The following is a 21,084-nucleotide window of genomic DNA, read 5'->3' on the forward strand; positions in this document are numbered from 1 at the left end:
TGACAAAAAAAAAAAGACAATTGGCAAACAATGTAACAAAGTTTGGGTTAAATAAGATGAGGAAGAAAAGGAGTAGGTGAACGAAATACGGAAATTCCACGACACTGTTCGTGATTGAAAAACCGGTAGTCTCCTGGTCAAACGAGTTTTAAATGTCACAAAGGAAGGAAACAATAGCGGAGAAGACGAAAGAAGTACCGTCATGGAGAGGATTTTCAAAGTTGTTGTGATCGGAGATAAACTTGTTGGAAAAACTTCGTTCATCCAACATTACTCCAGAAACGTTTTCACTGATGATTACAGAATGACCATCGGAGGTACGTTTACGCCACTTATGTGTGCCTGTCAATTACAATTTTTTAAAACATTTAAAGTTTACTGTGAAACTTTTGGCTTCAGAGAATGCATTGAAGTTTATCTGAAGACCTGGGAAGGTACTTTATGTCCATTACTCTTGCCTAAGCTTTGACCTTTATTTCCTGAATATAAAAGCTTTCTATCCAGCCTGATGACAGAAACCACACATAGTTGTCTATCTGCAACTGTCGATACGTTTGAGAAAAGTGAAAGGGAAAGAAAATTTAATTTCAAGATTTATTTCCATAGTAGTGTTCTCAAGAGATAGCCCCCTGTAGTGAGGATTCATTTTCGTTGAGGTATTTTTCTTCTCTGAATTCTACATTCGTGCGAGTTAAAAATCCTGAACGCCCTTTATTCTCAGGACACTCAAAGGACCGTCATTTACATTAATTTTTTCTGTCTTTTTTTTTTTCTTTTCAATACCTCTCACTGCCGAGTGGGATTTGATTTTAATGTTCTCTTCCTTTATCTACATCTGTTTCTTCTTGCTTTGCTGGTAAATGATTTATTCTTGCCTTTTCCACCAGTGGTGAAGTGTAATGGTTTGAGTGTCCGTATAGGAGGTTGGCAGTTTTAACTCCAGCTAAGTCAGAGCAAAGCCTTTAAAAATGGTACATGCTGCTTCCTTGCTAGACTTAAAAATGGTACGTGCTACTTCCTTGCTTGACTTAAAAATGGTACATGCTGCTTCCTTGCTCGACATAAAAATGGTACGTGCTACTTCCTTGCTAGACATAAAAATGGTACATGCTGCTTCCTTGCTAGACATAAAAATGGTACGTGCTACTTCCTTGCTAGACTTAAAAATGGTACGTGCTACTTCCTTGCTAGACATAAAAATGGTATGTGCTACTTCCTTGCTAGACATAAAAATGGTACGTGCTACTTCCTTGCTAGACTTAAAAATGGTACATGCTGCTTCCTTGCTAGACTTAAAAATGGTACGTGCTACTTCCTTGCTTGACTTAAAAATGGTACGTACTGCTTCCTTGCTAGACATAAAAATGGTACGTGCTACTTCCTTGCTTGACTTAAAAATGGTACATGCTGCTTCCTTGCTCGACTTAACCAGAGAGTTGGTGTCAAAGCCACCCAATGCTCGCCTGTTTATACATTTATCGTTTTTAAAAGACGAGTCTAATAATATTTTTTATAAAGCATTGCAGTAAAGTCTGATCCAAATCATTTGAAAGCAATATATGTATTTGTATATTGTAATCAGTAAACTAGTACACATATTAAATGAATGGCAAGCGTCTAGTATAAACAGGCGAGCATTGGGTGGCTTTGACACCATCTTAGGTTGAAATTTAAAAAATTTTAAAAACCATTTGTTAATTTCAACTTCACTATACCAATGGTATACCCCAAAAGAACCTCCATGCCAAATATCAGCATCCTAGTATACATATTAAATGAATGGCAAGCTTCTAAAAAATAACTTGCACCAAAAACTTTAAGGCCCTGTCACACCTTGACGATTTAGCCAACTTACACCTGACGTATGCAAAATTGGGATAAAACGCTGCACACGTCGAATACGTTATGGGTAAGTTTGTATACGTTAAGAGCACGCTGAAAAACACTGCCATACGTCGTAGTACGCTGGCTTTCATCGTTGTACTTTGCGGTTGTCCTCAAATTTTAGCATGCTTGAAATTTTACAATGTATGCCAGCGTATGACTCACACGTTCTGCTACACTGGCCATAAGTTGTAGGCACGTTATGTGATCGTTGACACACGTCGACACACGTTACTTGTAAGTTACTCAGAAGTCGAAACACGTGTTGGGTTTCGGGCTTGCCCGGGAACTAGACTCCGGATACAGCGGATCCTTTGATAGCGTATGTGACTCGCCGCAAATGTCGGGTTTCGGGCTCGCCCGGGAACGAGACTCCTGATACAGCGGATCCTTCACGGCGGCGCGGCAGTTTGCCCACCTTACTGCGAAAGCGCACGTGACTGATTTATCCCAGGAAAGAAAAAGACAAAGAGTGGGGATGAAAAGAAAATGATTTGGCAACCCTAATTATTAAATCATCGCAACGCACTCCCCGTTGTCCCGCTAAACAAAAGGAAGGGAACTAACTTGATGCACAATAATGGAATAATTGTCTTGGGACACCTATCTGTTGTATGCATGTGGTTCTGAGAACCGCAACAACATATATATATATATATATATATATATATATATATATATATATATATATATATATATATATATATATATATATATATATATATATATATATATATATATTGTTGCGAATTCGCGCCCGCCGGCGTGCGAGCGGCCACGTAACTCGAATCGCGGCACGTCGCCCACCGGACGGACAATTCCGTCGTGACCCTCTCGGACTAACGCCGGGAACTAGTCACGGGTGGGCCTTTCGGCCTCACCACGATCGTGCCAATCGGCCCCCCGCGTGGGATAGGGTTGCTCGCCAAATTCGACCTACCTAAGTACCCACACGGAGGGTAGACCGGGCGGTCGCACCTCGCCGCAGGTCGACTTCGGACACGGGCCACTTTAAGCGACCCGTTCCGTACTATCGGGATAACTGAGCGGTGTTATCGTCAACATCTACGGTTCCGATTAATTATCTAGCGTATTTAGCCCACTACCAACCCTTTACGTGAAGTAAGATGGAGATTCAATTAAAGAAAAGACGAAGCGAAACAGGAAAAACAGTTCAACATAAGGCACATTTATTCCGCGGCACACGGATAGCACACATATACAATTACAACAATTATGCACCAAAAGCAATTGCAAAAGAAACACAACAATGCAGATCTACTACCGACTACGCGAGCACACGGCAACACTTACACAGTTTTACTTTACAGACGGTGCCGACAACACATATGCTCAAAAGCAAAAGAAAGGGGCCACCCTCAAATAGAAGGGGACAGACGGGGCTGTGGGCCGAGACCGGGTGGAGCCTACCCGTCTTGTGATGAGCCGCAAGTATGGCGGCGGTGCCCTGACTCCGCGCTCCTCCACGGGTATCGTTGGCACTGCTTGGAATGGGGTGGGAACGGGGCCCCCTTTCCACACTATCTCAGAGCGGGGGGGAAAAAGGGGGGAATTGTTGATGCTCTGGGGAAAGAGGACAGCTGGCTTGCTTGGGTCCCGCGACGAGCGACTCCACTGCGACCTTGACCGCGCTCCCGGCTCCCCCTCTCTGCAGCTCCCCGACAGACTCCGACTCTGACAGACTGACTCTCCTCCAGACCCGTCTTGACTGCTGCTGCCACACTCCGCCGCCGCCACACCTCTCCAACTCGCCCGAGCCCAAAACTCCGACTGCCTCCAACTGCTTCCGACCCAAAACAAAACTGACTGAATTCGCCCCGCGCTCGGCGCTTTATAGTATGGCAGGAGAACCCATATGCAAATTTCCGGATCAGGATGAGCTCCGGGGCGGAGCCATGCTCGCCCATTGGACGGAGGAAAAGTGGGCGTGAACCTCCCCTGATCCTCGAATTTGCATATATCGATTCTACTCCGACGCGCCTGGAGGCGGGGCCAAATCGCCCCGCGCTTAATGATTGGACGGAACAGAAGTGGGCGTGTATCATTCCTGATCCGACTTCCCCTCGGAAAGGCCGCTCTTTGTACCCGTGGCTCAGCGCGCGCCCTGTACGAGGCCTGGACAGCCCGACGCTCGGCGCCCACAAGTGGTGCGGGAATGGCCGCAGAAGGAGAGGCGAAGGTGGTGGAGGGTTTAAAGTGGCGGTGATGGCCATGGCGACGCTTGGAATGGCAGTGATGCGTTGTTTACGGGAGCGAGCCGTGACAGTAAAGGTCGTGGCTGTTGCGTTGTTGTTGTTGTGAAGCGGTGTTGCGGTCGGTGGTTGTTGTGTGATGGCAGTTGAGACGTGGTTGGTTCAAAATAAAGATAGAACAGAAAAACGGCTATCTTAAAGGGTCGCAGCCCGAATGAATCACATTTATTCCCTCTAAACAACGGGTTTGGGGCTAACTACACATGTACTTACAGAGATATCTCACCTACGGGACCTGAATGGTGGTTTGCGAATTTCCTCAACCACAACAATATACATATATATATATATATATATATATATATATATATATATATATATATATATATATATATATATATATATATATATATATATATATGAGAATGACATGCCCAGATCAGGAATTGAACCCATGTCTTCTCTGATGAACCATATTAGTATACTTGTGCACTGCCATCTGAGCTATCTGGGGTACCCACTGGCTGGACATGCAATTCTCCCACATATGTAGAGATGCCACTCTCTTTCCCCCAGTTTCTGGGGGTGGGGGGGAGGGGTCGAGTTGGGGGGGGGGAGAGAGAGAGAGAGAGAGATAGAGAGAGAGAGAGAAATCTATATACGTGGGAGAATTGTGTCCAGCCAGTGGGTTGCCCAGATAGCTCAGATGGCAGAGCACTGGTGTGGTTCACTTTTGAAGTTGTATCATGAGTGTGCTGACAATGCAGCCGACATCACATTACAGCCGGATGTGGCCGGTATGGCAGTCATCGACCCAGAGCTGGATAGTGATAAATAATGTCTTGGCGAATGAAGACTTGCTGGAATTGAGACAAGGGCTGATGGAGAGAGACACACGAGGATGTATCAGAAAGGTAGAGGGAAAGGGTCAGGTACAGATGGAGGAAGGGAAACTCACCTGCATCAGAAACACCCCAGTACCAATGACCAAAAGACAGGTTAGATCATTCCTGAGCTTAGCAGGGTATTATAGGAGGTTCAAACCAAACTACGCAGATTAAGTTGTACCCCTCACTGACCTCACCAAAAAGGGTCAGTCCAACCACATTCCATGGAAGGCACCGAAACAGAGGGCATTTGAAAGGATCAAGAACCTTCTTTGCAAGGCCCCTGTACTACGGATGCCCGACTTTGCCAGATGTCATCATGCAAGCGGATGCATCTGATGCCAGAATCAGAGCGGTGTTGTTGCAGGAGTACGAGGATGGAGTTTTTCCTGTAATGTATGCCAGTAAGAAACTTCTGCCCCGAGAATGGAACGACTCGGCGATAGAACATGAATGTCTCGCTATTGTGTTCGCTGCTAAGAAATTTCAGAACCACATCTACGGATGAGAGTTCATAATACAGACTGATCATCAGCCCCGTCATACATACAGAAGTGTAAGATTGACAGTGAGATGATAACGCAGTGGGTGGTGTTCCTCCAGAACTCTCGGTTCTGTGTCCAAGCCATTAAGGAATCCGAGGATGTGGGAGCTGATTATAAGAGTTGACTGTGATTGTTCTTTTTGGTTTGTTTTGCACCCTTTAATTTTAACTGACTGTTGTAAAAATAAAAAAAATAAAAGTATTTGCAAGAATCTTTTTCTTAAGGTTTGTGGATCAGCACTGCTAAATGCCTAGAAATGAATGATTAAAATTGACGGTTACATGTTATAAGTTTCGTGCGGCATGAATCGGTAAATTGTAATATAAACTGCTTGATGTAATGAGCTAATTTTGACTGGAGATGGCAGTATTTTTCTGCAAACTGCCTGGTGAGATTCGTGAAGATTCTGGAACGTTCTCAGACGAAACTTCCAGTCTGGACGAGAATCGCATTTGCTGGAAAACACGAGATCGTTCTGTGATACTATATAAACCTGCGAGAGGGAGGTGTAGAGAGACGGGTGACATGTGTGACAAGACGTACGTTTTGATCATCCCCGTCCTCGATTTAACTGTGATGAGTGAACGAGATGTTAATATCCAGAGTGGTTGTTAACACACGGAGCCGATTATAATCAAGTTGACTAAAACTCATTAAGATTGTGTATCGGGAAAGCATTCCTTTGAGCTCTTCAATCATCCTGGACGGGCCAGCGTACGAGAGAGAACGCCGCGACAAGACTCAATCGTTCAACAGCCCTGGTGGACGAGGTGAACAAGCGTAAGTTGAGCCCGCAGGACAGGGACACTGGGCGGGAACAACTCAACGTGGGAATCGGAGTTGGACAATGCATTATCTGAAAGGGTGAACTTCCTCGTTTGACTTTGTATCTGTTTATTTGAAATACAAGTTTCAAAAACGCTACACCGTTGATGTGGTCACTGTAACGTCACTCAGAAGTCACAGACCCCAACTGACAAAGATCCAATTGATTGGTAGCCGATCGGTATGATCGAACATACTCGTGAAGCTCAAACCTTGGATTTCAGTCATTCGAGGAAGAGCTGGGTTCGGCACCACGAACAACATACATACACCAAAGGGAAGGAAACCCCAAGGTGTGTATACCCCCGACAGCATTGTGTGCATGGCAATGTCAGAATAACCTGGCCGGATCCAAGACCATGACCCGTGTGTTGTGTTTGACAGAGCTACCAGTTATGGTACTATCAATACACCAAACTAAAAGTAAATTGTCAGGGTCAGGGTATTTTTAATAGCATGGCTGCGACACATAAACATACATTTAATCGTGTGAAAAATCAAGCAATATGTGTGTGGGGTGGGAGAGGATGTTATGGACATGCACAGTAACATGACCTCCTGGGCTTGAGCAAGGCCAATTCGATTGGTACATGGAGAAGCTAGGTCGATACGCAATATATGAATAGCATTGCATAATTAAACCCCTTTTTCATGGTTAATTATGGAAAACAACTAATTTTTATGATGGATGCCTTTGTTTTTAGTGAACTTTGCCTCGAAAGTGCTGTCATGGTCAGAGAAAGAGACCGTAAGGTTGCACCTGTGGGATATTGCAGGTAAGTTTCAACCCTCTTCACAACTGAAAATGCATTTGACATAGGAAGATTTCATAGAGAGTAGAATCGATTCAAAAATTACTTTTATAACTTTAGTTGCATATAAAGTCAACATTAAAAGGAAGGTAGACCCAAATGCAGTAGTCTCATTGTAACAAACAAGTACATTCCGTTGATTAGTCATTGTATTGAGAACTTGTTATAGCAGGATGAGCACCCACACCCACACCCACACCCCTCAAATATAAAATGAAGGGTGCCTTTTGGTATTCAGTCCAGACAAATGCAACATACTGGCCCGGCAATATTTACAAAAGAGAGTTTAAAAAAAAAAAAATTCTCCACTTCACCCTGTACTCTTTAGTTTAGACAGGATGTTGCAGAGGTGGAGCAATTCCTCTTGAGCTCTTCTGACTTCTGTCATTCCTCAGCTAGTAGGGGGGGGGGAAGAGTCGTTAGCTGGCAGTGCCACAGCATGAGGCATGGTGGTGGAGGTGGGTGGTGGTTCTGAAGGCGAAGTTTCCCCAGACCCTTGTGTTACGCAGTTATTTGGAAGAAGCCCTACAGACAGTCTGGTAAGGCAGGAGATGGTTGGGGCGGAGACGTTGAATGTTTAGGAGGTGTAGGTGAGATTCTGTGCAACAAACGATCTGGAGGACGAGTGTCGAGGGCCTTCAGCTTGGCAAAAATAAATGACATTGGGTTTCGTGAGAGTAGCCCACACGAAGCAGGGGTGAGGCAGTGAGGTCGCAGTTCTTGACTATGTCAGCAAGGAAGGCAGAACTCGGACATTGAGGTCAGTGAGCACTGTCAGTACTTCGCAGGGGCGTAGCCAGAGGTCCAAAAGCGATGAGGCGAAAAGAGGTGAACTTGTTTGATGCGACGGTGCACACAGCGCAGCGTTGCGAGCGCCAACGGCGTGAAGCCATTATGGCGAGTGGTCTGGGGGTCTTTAGCTGCCCCCAGAAGCCAATCCATTTTTGATGCCCAGAAACCTATTCTTGGCTAATTTCAATGCTCAAAATGGGAGCTCAAATGGCCAGAGGGCTCAGGCCAGATCATATTTCAGGAAATGAGCGACGAGGAAACTGCCTCGTCTGCCTCAGCCTGGCTACGCCGGTGCTTCGCTAATTTCTTGTGCAGAAGACACTCATCATGATGAAGGAGGGTGCGCCAAATGGGAATTAGGCCACGTTGGGTGGAAGTGGTGATGGTGGGATCAGAATATGTTGTTTGAGTGTCTCACCAGGACTGTGTACGTCTCATTGACGGAGAGAAATGCAGCCCATTGCAGTGTCATGCATTTTGAGCTGGTTGGGGATGCAACCTTGAATCAATAGAAATTTGTTACGATGATCCTTTTGAAGGAGTCAAGGTTGGAGCAAATTCGAACATGTCTGTTTTTGAATGAAGAACTAATCTTGCTGGTCAAAGCTAATGTCAATCTATGGTAGCGTCAAGCTCGGTAGCTCGGTGTCAATCTAATGTCAAGCTCGGTAGAAAAATAGTTGAAATTAACAGGATGTTAATTGAGTTATGCCAACCACCACGTGAAGCAAGAAGCTTACATTTTGTGCGTTAACCCTTCATCGGAGTAAGGGAGGAGTGCTCTGTTATCTATGGCGGCTATCTATGTGGAGCAGAGTGCTGCTAGGAACAAAGTAATTCAATCTGGGCCATTACTTGGACCAGGATCTGCTGCATTGGATATTGTAACTGTGAGGGACAGAGAGGGAGGTACCTCCCTACAACCCCTGTTGCCCTCCAATCCTCAAGTTAAAAGGACAGGAAGATTATAAAGTGGATGTGCACGAAGGGATCGATGCAGTCGATGTAACGAGGCACAGAGAGGTTTAACAAAAGAGTAAATAGTTTGGTTGGGCTACAGAGGTATATCTGAACATGAAACAGGAACATATTGGATGTGAGACGTTGAAGAGGATGATGTTTTGGGAGTAAGAGGAAAGCTTTCTTGAATCCTTCTTGGGAGGCTCCTGTTGCCTCAGCATTCTTCACAAAAGGAGAAAGATCTCAGCAGGGGCCAACAAAGTTGTCAAGGAGTCTCAACACAAGCATGGGTTGGCCTGAGCTCAGATCTTTCAGATGGTTAGGCTCGTGAGTGAGTGTGAATGTCCGCAGCATACGAGGAATTAAGAAATCGGTTTCTATTTTCACCGAGTTGCCGTTATTAGGTGAGACGTCCCCATTTTGCAAGAATGTGCTCCTCCCCTCGTCTCGGAACTTACAACCGCTAGCTGAAGGATGTGGTGTAAATGAACCAAAAGAGACAGGACACCTTACCCGAGCTATTTCGACACTTTAGATCATTGGTCCCCAACCTGCGGCCCGCGGGCCACACACAGCCCGCAGAGCCCCATACTGCGGCCCGCGAGGACTTTCCAATCAAAACACATTTCCATGTAGCAATTTTAAAGGGGTTTACACAATGCCGCTGCTGGTTACTGCCACTTACCCCCGGGAGGAATCAAATCAATTTGATTTTACCTTCCGGCATCTTGCGGCAGTATTTAAAATTAATTACACCCTGAACGGAAATTTGTTAAGAATTACAGTGCGTGAACAATCGATCGATCGAATATATATATATATATATATATATATATATATATATATATATATATATATATATATATATATATATATATATATATATATATATAATCAATTAATTTAAAAAACAATACTCCAATAATCCCCAAACGTTGTATCGATTTCTCAATTTTTTATTCGATTTTTTTTGTGGCTCCCAACATCCTTGGGAGTCGTGAATGTGGCCCTTGGGATCAAAAGGTTGGGGACCACTGCTTTAGATTGTCTCCTTAGGCTGCCTTATAAAAACTCTTACTTCAGGTAAAATGTCCTAAATCCAAACATGTATATATATATATATATATATATATATATATATATATATATATATATATATATATATATATATATATATATATATATACATATATAATTATTTAAGGTCTAAATTCAACTATTAACCCCTTCCGAACAATTGTATCAAGATAATGCAGAACTTACAAACATTTGTAGTTTTTGTTTTGAGATTTTTGTGCTTTTATTACATAGGACAAGAAAACTTGACGAACATGACAAATATGTACTACCGGGGGGCTTCCGGCTGCGTGGTTATGTTTGACGTCACATCACGAAGATCCTTTGAAAATGCTGCTATCTGGAAACACGACATGGACAGTAAAGCCATGCTTCCAAATGACCAACCTATCCCCTGCTTGCTTCTTGCCAACAAGGTGATCTGTCATTAAAGTTAGCTCACTATGCAAGGATAAAGACGAATAATGAAGGTTTGCATTTTGAAGATAATGTTGGTTCTGGCCATTCAACTAAAATTAAATAATTTGATGTGATCGAGAAGAGAACCATTCAAATCTCTGTTGCTGATATGCTCTCACCAAGAAACTTTCAGGACTTCGCAAAGCAATTGGGTGTAGGTACCGTCCAATTATTTATCCAGTGCTTGGGACTAGGTCAAGGTCCAGGATTCGCACCTATGGAGAAGGATCGACTCAACCATAGTTTTGAAGATCCTTTGCTTACTCTGTCTGCCGACTGGAGCTCTCCAAACTTTGTTGAGGGTGTCAAATGCTCCCCAAGCCTGAGATTTTTTTTGCATTCTTAGTCATGCTGCATGTTGATGTAAGAGCCGAGGTTCGTGGATATATTTCCTTTCTTCAGCATCGAGTACCAACCAACTCAATAGATTTAGCAACAGCTTCAACCTTGTGAAGTCGAAGTTCAGCTTTGCATAACATCTAGAGAGTAGCACTATGTCATCAGCAAAGTCCAAGTCAAAAATGAGCTGGGCTGGATGTCTACGGCTTCTACACCAAGAAAGATTTCAACCATCCCAGTCTTCTATTACAGTTCTTAAGGTATATTCCAGGGTAATGGTAAACAGGTAAGGAGCGAGCAGGTTGCTTGAGGAACTCCTTCATCAATTTGAAAAGTTGCAGTCTCTCCATCAGGACTTAGTACTACTGCAGAGGAGTCTTCAGAGGATGCAGAAGATGCCATATGCTTGGAGAATTTGGAACAGTAAGATCCAGACAAATTACAACACATACAAGTATGTTACCATTTTCTATAGCAGCTAGAAGGGCACTCTGCATCGTCGTGACATTGCCAGTTATGCCTCCACCAAAATTATTTAATCATTTTGCATACTTGTACCAAGTTTGAATGAAATCCCTGAACTCAGATTCAAATATTAAACAATTCTGCCTGCCATACCATGCATCCGATTAGGTTATAATTTTAAACATATATTCCACATGACCGCTACATCACAACTGTGACTTTTCAAATCAATTGATGAAGCCGTTCAAGAGATAGAATTTTTTAAAGATTTCCGTTCAATCCAATATGGTGGCGAGACCATGTGACCTATTAATTATTCATGAACAATTTGATATCCCCAAGGCTTGGGGAACTTGTGCGTGAAGTGTCCCCTCGATCTGTCAAGCCATTCTGGAGAAGAATTTTTTTTTTAAAGGTGTATTCTTCAAAACTCATAGCTGCCAAAACATGTTATCTATGATGTCATAGGTGGAAAACCTATTGTTCCTCATGGATAGGTGATCATACCTGTAAAGTTTTGCTTTGATCTGTTCAGCTGTTTTGGAGATTTGTGAAGGTTTTTGTGTTTAAAAAAAAAAATATATATATATATATATATATATATATATATATATATATATATATATATATATATATATATATATGGCTGCCGAACCACATGACTGGTGACATCAATTTTTTTCTGTCGACCAATTTGTCCACAGATGACCCTCAAAAATTTTCATACTGATCAGGGTGTGGCGCTGTGCGGGAGCGGTACCTGTGCGGTACCTGTGCGGGAGGACGAAAGTCCGAGTCTTCAGGTCCTTGGTACTTCCAGTCTTGCTCTATGGGTGCGAGACTTGGACTCTGACCAAGGATCTGAGACGGAGACTTAATTCCTTTGGTACCAGGTCTCTTCGGAGAATCCTTGGCTATCGCTGGTCAGATTTTGTATCCAACGAGCGGTTGCTGAGAGAGACTCGGATGAGATTTGTTACCTGCATAGTCCGTGAGCGTCAGTTGCGGCTGTATGGACATGTGGCTCGTTTTCCTGACGCTGATCCTGCTTACCAGATTCTCTCAGCGAGGGAGTCTCATGAGTGGAGGAGGCCAGTGGGCCGACCACGTGCCTCATGGTTGCAGCAGGTTGACCATCATCTCAAGGAGATGGGGATGGGCCTGGCATCTGCCTGGGGGATGGCCAGACGGAGGCCCCTGGAGTACCGGCGGAAAGTGGACGCAGCGACGCGCTGTTCTGGCACATGCTCCCATACCTGACCTGACCTGATCAGATGAAGCGTTCGACATATGCAATTATGACATCACAACGAAACCACCTATGATGTCATAAAAAAAAGCATCACACATTTCCCATGGGGAGTACTTAACGTCACAATTATCATTTAAACATTCTACATGAAACATTCTATGGTGAAAATTTCGTATCAATCGGATAAGCGGTTGCAAAGAAAATAGAGAAAATGAGCACGGACGGATGGACGGACGGACGTACAACCTGAAAACACAATGCCTCCGGTGACTGTCATGAGAGGCATAAAACATGCAGAAAATTTTATAAAATTCTACATGTCCATGTGCTATATACAAAATAAATAGATCAAATAGTTCCACAATATCTAACCTCCGAGGTTGTAAAAACACTGGAATAAAATGGTGAATGTTATCAGCCAGAAAAGATCACAAAATGCTGACTTTTCCAGCCTTACCCTTGGTTGGAGGAAAAGAGAGCAAGGCCCGAAACGTCGGTGCTGTGACATTTTACGGTGGATAACTTGAACCATTTGGTTCTCGTGTTGGTATGCTCTTGTGCCACCAATGCAGACCGTTTCTTCTTTGCTTGAATCAGCAACTGTTTTTTTAATTATTATTTTTTACTCCGAACTTGTAACATATTTGTTCATATTTATGTGTTGCAAATGTACCCTTTTATACTGAACATGCAAGTTGTGTTTTCCTTTTTCAGTGTGACCTGCCCCAACATGCCATTACCCAATGTGATATGAAGCAATTCTCAGATGAACATGCCTTCCTAGCATGGCAGAAAGTCTCTGTTAAGAAGAACAAGAATATCTTTGAATCCATGAGGTATGTTCTATTTTTATAATGTCCACCCCCTTCCACCACTTCCCCAGTGAATGGATTGTATTAAAGTTGTAGCAACCAATAATAGCCTTTTGAGTTTTCCTAGAAAATAAATAAATAAATAGGAAAGTGAGTCAAGTTTCATTGCATGTCGTGGACCTCGACAGTACAGACAAAATAGAAAAATGAGTTTGAAGCTTACTCCAACTTTTTTACAAATCTACCAACAGCAACAACAACAACAACAACAACAACAAAAACAAGCTCAAATGAGCTAAGATCCTCGTCCTCTTAATGAAGACGTCATAAAAACGAATATGACGTCATTGTGATGTATCGGGTTTGCGATAAATTATAATCTGTGCTGATGCCCGGCTTGATTCCCGCAAACAAAATTCAAACAGCTTGCCTAGTTTCAGAGATAATGGTATAGGCGGATTCCATTAGCGGCGATATTATGACATCAACTTTTTTTCTAGGAAGAATTTCCAAAATCGGAGATGGTTACTGTCTGCGCGTGGGCTTTCTGCATATACATGGCAAGTTTCACGAAGATCCGATGAAAACTCTGGGTTGTGAAACAAAAAATGTACAAAATTTGGAATGACGTCATAAAAATTGATATGACGTCATAGTGATGTATCATATGTGCGGTAATTCATCTCTGCTAATGCCCTGTTCGATTCCCGCAAACAGAATTCAAAAAGCTTGCCTAGTTTCAGAGACAATTTTTTAGGCGATTTCCATTAGCGGAGATATTTTGAGGTCATAACTTTTTTTCTCGGAGGAATTTTCAAAATCGGAGAAGGTTACTGTCTGCGCAGGGTATTTTTACATATATATGCCAAGTTTCAGGAAGTTTCGATGAAAACTGTAGGCTGTGAAACGAAAAAGTCCACAAGAACAACAACGTGAGTAAGACTTAGAGATCCTCCACGAGGATCTAAAGACCTCCTTTTGGGGGACACACTCATGTCGAGTAAAAAGACAAGCCAATTGATATGTAACACAATGACATACAGTTGAGGGATATTGTTACTGTCGTGGGATTCCAACCACACCAAGGAACCGCCAGGTGGGTAGGAGACGAGGGGTCGGCAGGTCCGCTTGTAACTTGTGTGCAAGCCGGTGGTATGAGAACTACTCTGTCATGGCGACTCTGCTGACGGGAATAAGCAGAGTGGAACTCGTCGGGGCCTGCTTTTAAATGGCGCCTTAAATGTACAAAGGCCATTCACCCACTTCATGGGTTTATAGCAATTCACCACTGCGCTAGGAGTTCTGCATCCTACCCCCCCCCCCCCAAAACAGGTTTTCATCAATATGGGGTTTATTAACACAAGAATGGGGCAAGAGAGAATGGAAGACAACACAACCACACAACGCGGTGAATCAAATGTTGAGCAAATGAATTTGTTAGTTCAGGTTCAGCCTGAACTAACAATGCACTATCTGGTTCAGCCTCACGACACCCTCCGTATCTCTCCAAATAGCACCTCACAGCAACGACCAGGCAGCATCCACGGACACGGCAGTCAGCAATCAGCCAGGGATGACGAGGACAATGACAATGCGGAGATATGACACATAGGCCGCAGAGAGCCTTCCTAAAGCACCAAGCTCCAACCACGAAGCACCATTCACCCCCAACTCATGCCCACCACCTTACCCTCACTTTTATTAGTTCTGGTGAGGCAGGGTGGACCCCTGTGGTGCGTACAGATTGGACCAAGCTCACCGGTATGCAGTGATTGGGAGGGGTGCCGGTATGCTTCCATTACATGCAGTTCACAGTCATCGGGGCGTGACAAGAAACTCCGAGACTGTCACATTCCCAGCAAGTCACGGCCCTTGATACAGCCCTGATGCATCATGGAGAGGTCAATTTGTGAAAGGGGTGTTGAGTGCAAAATACATGAATATAGATATTCATTGTGGAGAGAAGGTGGTGGCGGGGGGGGGGGGGGTTGCAGGCATTAGGAAAAAAAAAACAACATTTGGGTGGGAAGGTGAAAGTTTCTGAACACGACGCGACACTATCTCGATAATTACAGAAATTACATCACGCTTATTCTGACAGTCACTATCAAATAACTATCACGTAAACTAGCAGAGTAGCCGCCCTATGGGCGATCTTGTTCCAAGCATGCAACGCGTTCTTCTGACGCATACCTTTATTTTGGAGGTGTATAAGCAACTGACAGCTCTATATGCACAACAAAGCAGTGGGGGGGGGGGGGTTGGAGGTTAACGAGGGTAGAAAAGATCATGGTTTTAGATGGGAGATTATAAGAGATGTGGTGAACAGCTGTCTTGAAGACCTAAAAGAAAGAATGAGATTGAAGAGAATGTGGAAGATGCTTCCAGAGGTGGGGGAAAAAAAAGAGGAATGGATGAGTGAGGGTGAGTAGTGATTCTGGATTTAGATACTTTCGCCAGAATGGGGTTGCTGATCGATTGTGTGAGCCCTGCAGAAACCTGTAGGGACAAAGTACGGGAAGGGCAGAGGGTGCAAGAGCAGAACGGAGGCGGTAGAAAACAGAGACCAGCAACCCGTCTGTGATGGCGAAGTGATAGACCCAAAGGCTACGCTTCAGTGCAGAAGATTCCAATGATTTTGAAGGCCTTGGTTTCCATGGCATCAAGCTGAGAACATTGTGAAGCAGGGGAGCCAGCCCAGAGGGGAGAGTCGAACTCCATCAAGCTATAGATGAAGGCCTTATAAATGGAGAAGTTCAGGTGTGCCAAGGACGGACACTCTGCATGACAGAGGATGCCCGGTCAGCAGCTGGATTTGGAGGAAGCTTAGAAGTGTGGTTTGTTCAAGAAAAATCAAGAAGGATCAAAAAAAATTAGGCCTTTTGTTCCACCTTTTACATTCCAATCCATCAACATAATCTCGTGTGTCCACCTTGCCTTCCTCACCACAGTTGTTAAGGACTTTCACCACTGTAACACCAAGCTGCCGTGAATGCTAAATGCAAATGCAGGCAATCCATCCCTCTGCCAACCATTCTTTCCATGTTCCATTGTGTTGTCACATTGCAAAACTAAAAGGGCACTCGGTAGAGTGCATACCTCCACCACGTAATTCCTGATCCCCGAGAACATATCGGGCCCAATAAATTTTTGAAATATCAGGTTATACAGTACTGTATCGTTTTTGCCCCGATCTCTCAATGCTGAAGAATCACTTTGAAAATTAAATAATTCTCGTACCCAGATCCGGATTCAGATCTTCTACAAAATCTAATCAATTCGTCCTTGCGACACGCCCAACCTGTCCAACAATTTTGTCCGAATCCGTCGACAACCTTTTGAGATATCATGTTATATATCATTTTTAGTCCGATCGCTCAATGGCGAAGAATTACTTTAAAAGTCTAGTAGTCGGATCCGGATCTGGATCTTCACCAAAATCGAATCACTTCTTCCTCGTCGCACACCCAACCTGTCCACAAAATTTCATCCAGATTCGACAAAACTTTTTGAGATATCCTGCACACAAACAAACAAACAGACAAACAAACAAGCAGTCATAGACTGGTACTGAGGAAATCGTCAACTTCACCTCTGACCTTGTCAAACAAAAGCTGTCTCAAGAGAAGGTAGCGGCGCAAACCAGAAGTTTCTACGATGATTCTGTAGCAAATCATGAAAAATCGAATATTTGACCTCACTGTGACCTTGAGCTTTGACCGATTTTGACCAAAATATAATCAGCACTAGCCAGCACCCTCCTGAATCACGTGGTGTAATTTGACATTGGTAGCTTCTTTCGTTCTCGAGTTATCGTGCCTACAAACAAACAAACAAACAAACAGAAACGGAAGTCATCAATATACTTACGAAATCTTTAGATTTCGTAAGTAACAAATACACACACAAACAAACCCAGTGGACTGGGTTCATCTGCTCGTTTCGGTGATACGAAGATCACCCTCTGGGGACTGGCAACACGGCTGGCCAGTCGGGCATCGCTTTGGGCACACTCGTGCACTTATCGGGGCAACAGAGACTGCTTTGAACATGAACACATCCGAATTTAACTTAAATTTGTGCCCTACTGGGGTCTTGTTAAGAACTGGGTACATGAGATAAGTTGCCAACTTGAAGGTCAATTATCGGTGAAGTCAATAAGTTGCCAATATTATGAGTCAATTCAAAACTGCACTGAACCTGTCATGGGTAACTTTGGGGAGTTTTAAAAGCATTGAAACATGCCGTGTGTTTGTTTCTTTTTTGTTTTTCTTGAAAACATTGAAATTTTTAAAGCGAGAATTTTAAAAGCATCGAAAGCATCATTTTCTAAAAGCAATGAAACTTGTATGTGTAACTGTGGGAGAGTTTTAAAATCATTGTGATGGCATCTTATTAAATAGTGTTAGCGTTTGAAAAAGTAGAGAGTAGGGATTTATAAGTTGCTTATTATATATCCTTTTGTTTTGCGTCGTATGTTGCTTTCACCTGTTAGTCAAGAGACAGGACATATATTATTTTGTTCATCAAACTTTTCTGCCATGCTAGTCCTCCGGGTAACTGGGGCACTCGCTCCAGTGCACGGAGGCAGCACGTAACACTTGTCATGTCCAATCTTACAAAAGTGACTGAAAATTTTGTGGATAATTGTGCAATTTAATTTTAAAGGTTGCAGGACTCGAATCAGACGCAATTGTGTGTTTTACATGACTCGTGACTTATTCCTGTGTAAATGTTGAAGCAAACTAACCATCTAATAACCCTCACAATGCACAAACTCATCACTTGACAATTAACATACCACATAACATTATCAAGTTGGATTACATTAAAAACCGTATTCACTACAGAATGAGTTCACGGACGTTTTTGTGCTTCGTTAGTTAATAGTCGACAATGTATTATATGGACATCTTGCATTCACGTCCTATTTTGCTAATTTAACCGTTTCAGACTTACTTTGAAATCGGAGGATTTCCATCATGCTGAAAGGTGTTCTGTGATATTAATATAAATCCTTCACCTTGTGCAGGATCCTGGTGCAAAACATGATGACCTGGGAGGATCTGCAGATGTCTTGCCGAGAAGAGGGTATTGTGACGCTCGTGTCTCAAGAAAGAAAACCACCGAGTTGCTGCTGAAACCTGGACTGCTGCCGGCGTGGAAAAATGTTTGTGACATTATTGTCCAAATGATTTGTAATTAAGAATTCACAAGTGATGGCCTCGAATTGTATTAGCAAATAATACAAACACCATAATATGATTGTTGTATTTTATTGAGGAATCTATTCTTTTGTGGGAATGATATACAAATTGAGACCTGTTAACGCAGTCGAATACTCTCTGAAAATGTGATCAACGTAAAAATAAAAATAAAAAAAAGTGATGGTTTTGAGCATGCACCTCTCGGCAGGTAAAATCACATGTATATTAGAAGAAAACAAAATCAATTTAAGAAAAATGTAAAAACATCTAGATGGATGAAATCTCAAAAAAAACAACCAAACAAGGAAGGAATGACACCACATTACGATTCCACAATACGACACAACAATCCTCTTCTGTTTTAGCATCACGATATCTTTTAACATCTTACTTTTGCAACGCTTACATTCTACGCCCCCCCCCCTCAATCCTGGCTTTTGTCTCAGTCCACTATGTGAATTACCACCACTGAACTGAAAATAAATAGAATGTTCATGGGCATTCACAACACACACATAGCACGGTGTAGATACCGGACGCCGTCTTGGTTAACACTCGATGTTAGGTGAAGGTGATTTCCATCACGTGTTTGCATGTAATTTAGAACGAACAACGATCGCCTAATTTTCACCTTTTGTGCAATAGTTTTCAATAGCAAACTTTATCATCGTAACTATAACATTTTCCTTTTCACAATAAAGTTTGAGAACAAATATTGTTAGCTCACCTGGAATGTAGTTCCGGGGAGTGGCGCATTGTCCGTCCGTCCATCCGTCCACAAATACATGCAACTTCTTCTCTGAAACTTTTTTTTTTAAAAAAAATCGGGCCCTAAAGGGTTCTACGGGGGTTGCCCCCCAAAAATATGGATTTGCTTTCTTATCAGAAACGACACATGCAATTTTGATAAAACTAGACCACAACCTTCATCACCCATGATGTATCAAAGTTTGTTCACGGCATTTAAAAAAAATTGTTCTGAGGGGGTTTATTAAGGGAGTTTACGGGAGGATTGCCCCCTTTAAAGAGGTATTTGCTTTCTTCTCAGAAATGACACACACACACACAATTCCGATGAAACTTGACTACATCTTTCATCACCCATGATTTACCAAAGCTTGTTCATGACATGAGAAAAATTGGGGTCTAAATGGGTGTAAGGGAGGTTGACCCCCAAAATATGTATTTGCTTTCTTCTCCAAAACTACACAAATAATTTCGATGAAATTTGAACACAACCTTCATCACCCATGATGGACGAAAGTTTGTTTATGCCATTAAAAAAAAAATTGAGGTCTCAGAGGATTTATGGAGGAGGGGGGGGGGAGGGGGTTCCACCCAAAGTAGGTATTTACTTTCTTCTCAGAACCAACACACACAATTTCGATGAAACTTGACCACACCATTACCAAAGTTTGTTCACAGCATTAAAAAAAAATCCATGGGTATTTACTTTCTTCTCCATTACATATTTTGTGGGTCATTCATGTTTACCATTGGTTCCCTGGTTATCTTAACCAGCTGCTACTGGGTATTGTGTATATATACATATATACATATACACACACACACACACACACACACACACACACACACACACACACACACACACACACACACACACACACACACACACACAAGCATTTAAAGGCCATTTTCCCCGCTAAAGCAGGGGTTAGCCTTGCGGGCCCCATGACAATCTTCTCCATTTTACCCTGTTTTCTGCATCTCCCCTTCTTAATCCCCTTGCCCACATTTCCTCTTCCACCACATTTAGCCAAGTTTTTCTCGGTCTTCCCCGTCCTCTACTTCCGACTACACTCATTTCCAACACTCCTCTCACCCAGTCACTTTCATCCTTCCTCAACACATGACCCAACCATCTCAACCTGTTTCTCTTCACAACCTCCATCACAGACTCTATTCCCATCATCTTCCGCAAGTCATCATTTGTCTTCCTCTCTCTCAACGATACTCCACACATCCACCGAACCATTCGCATTTCCACCCTTTCCAGCCTTTGTTGCTGCTCCATGTTCAGTACCCATGTCTCACTCCCATAAATCATCGTACTCCTCACACATGAAGCATACACCTTTCCCTTCAGCTTCAACGACACTCCCCTCTTTGTCAGCACGCCACTCAATTCCCGAAACTTCTTCCATGCACATCTCACTCTAGCAACCGTCGAAGAGTCTGATCCACCTTCTCCATTCAGCATGTACCCCAGTTTGTTCATGGCCTTATATATATATATATATATATATATATATATATATATATATATATATATATATATATATATATATATATATATATATATATATATATATATATATATATATATATATCTCTTCTTCTTCTTTCGGCTGCTCCCGTTCGGGGTCGCCACAGCGGATCATCCGTATGATCTGCATAGTGATTTGGCACATATTTTACGCCGGATGCCCTTCCTGACGCAACCCTGGTCGCCTCTTACGACACAGGGATATGGTACACCTATTTTAACCGGGGTATACACCAGCCCAATGCACTGGTACTCATTTCGCCGACCT

The 21,084-nt window shown here is 43.0% G+C and overlaps 1 protein-coding gene across 1 annotated transcript; it reads left to right on the forward strand.

The window, feature by feature from the left end:
* LOC147020654 (ras-related protein Rab-29-like) lies at positions 1 to 19,229 on the forward strand. Its single transcript, XM_085896187.1, has 5 exons — positions 1 to 317; positions 7,059 to 7,130; positions 10,230 to 10,411; positions 13,225 to 13,346; positions 18,355 to 19,229. Exons 1-5 carry the CDS (start codon positions 203 to 205, stop codon positions 18,461 to 18,463), a joined length of 600 nt encoding a protein of 199 aa, XP_085752313.1. The 5' UTR covers positions 1 to 202; the 3' UTR covers positions 18,464 to 19,229.
* The last annotated feature ends 1,855 nt before the right edge of the window (positions 19,230 to 21,084 follow it).

This window comes from Eptatretus burgeri, chromosome 9, assembly GCF_056783735.1.
Source record: "Eptatretus burgeri isolate ZD-2024b chromosome 9, Ebu_testis_v1, whole genome shotgun sequence".
NCBI classification, from domain to species: Eukaryota; Metazoa; Chordata; class Myxini; order Myxiniformes; family Myxinidae; genus Eptatretus; species Eptatretus burgeri.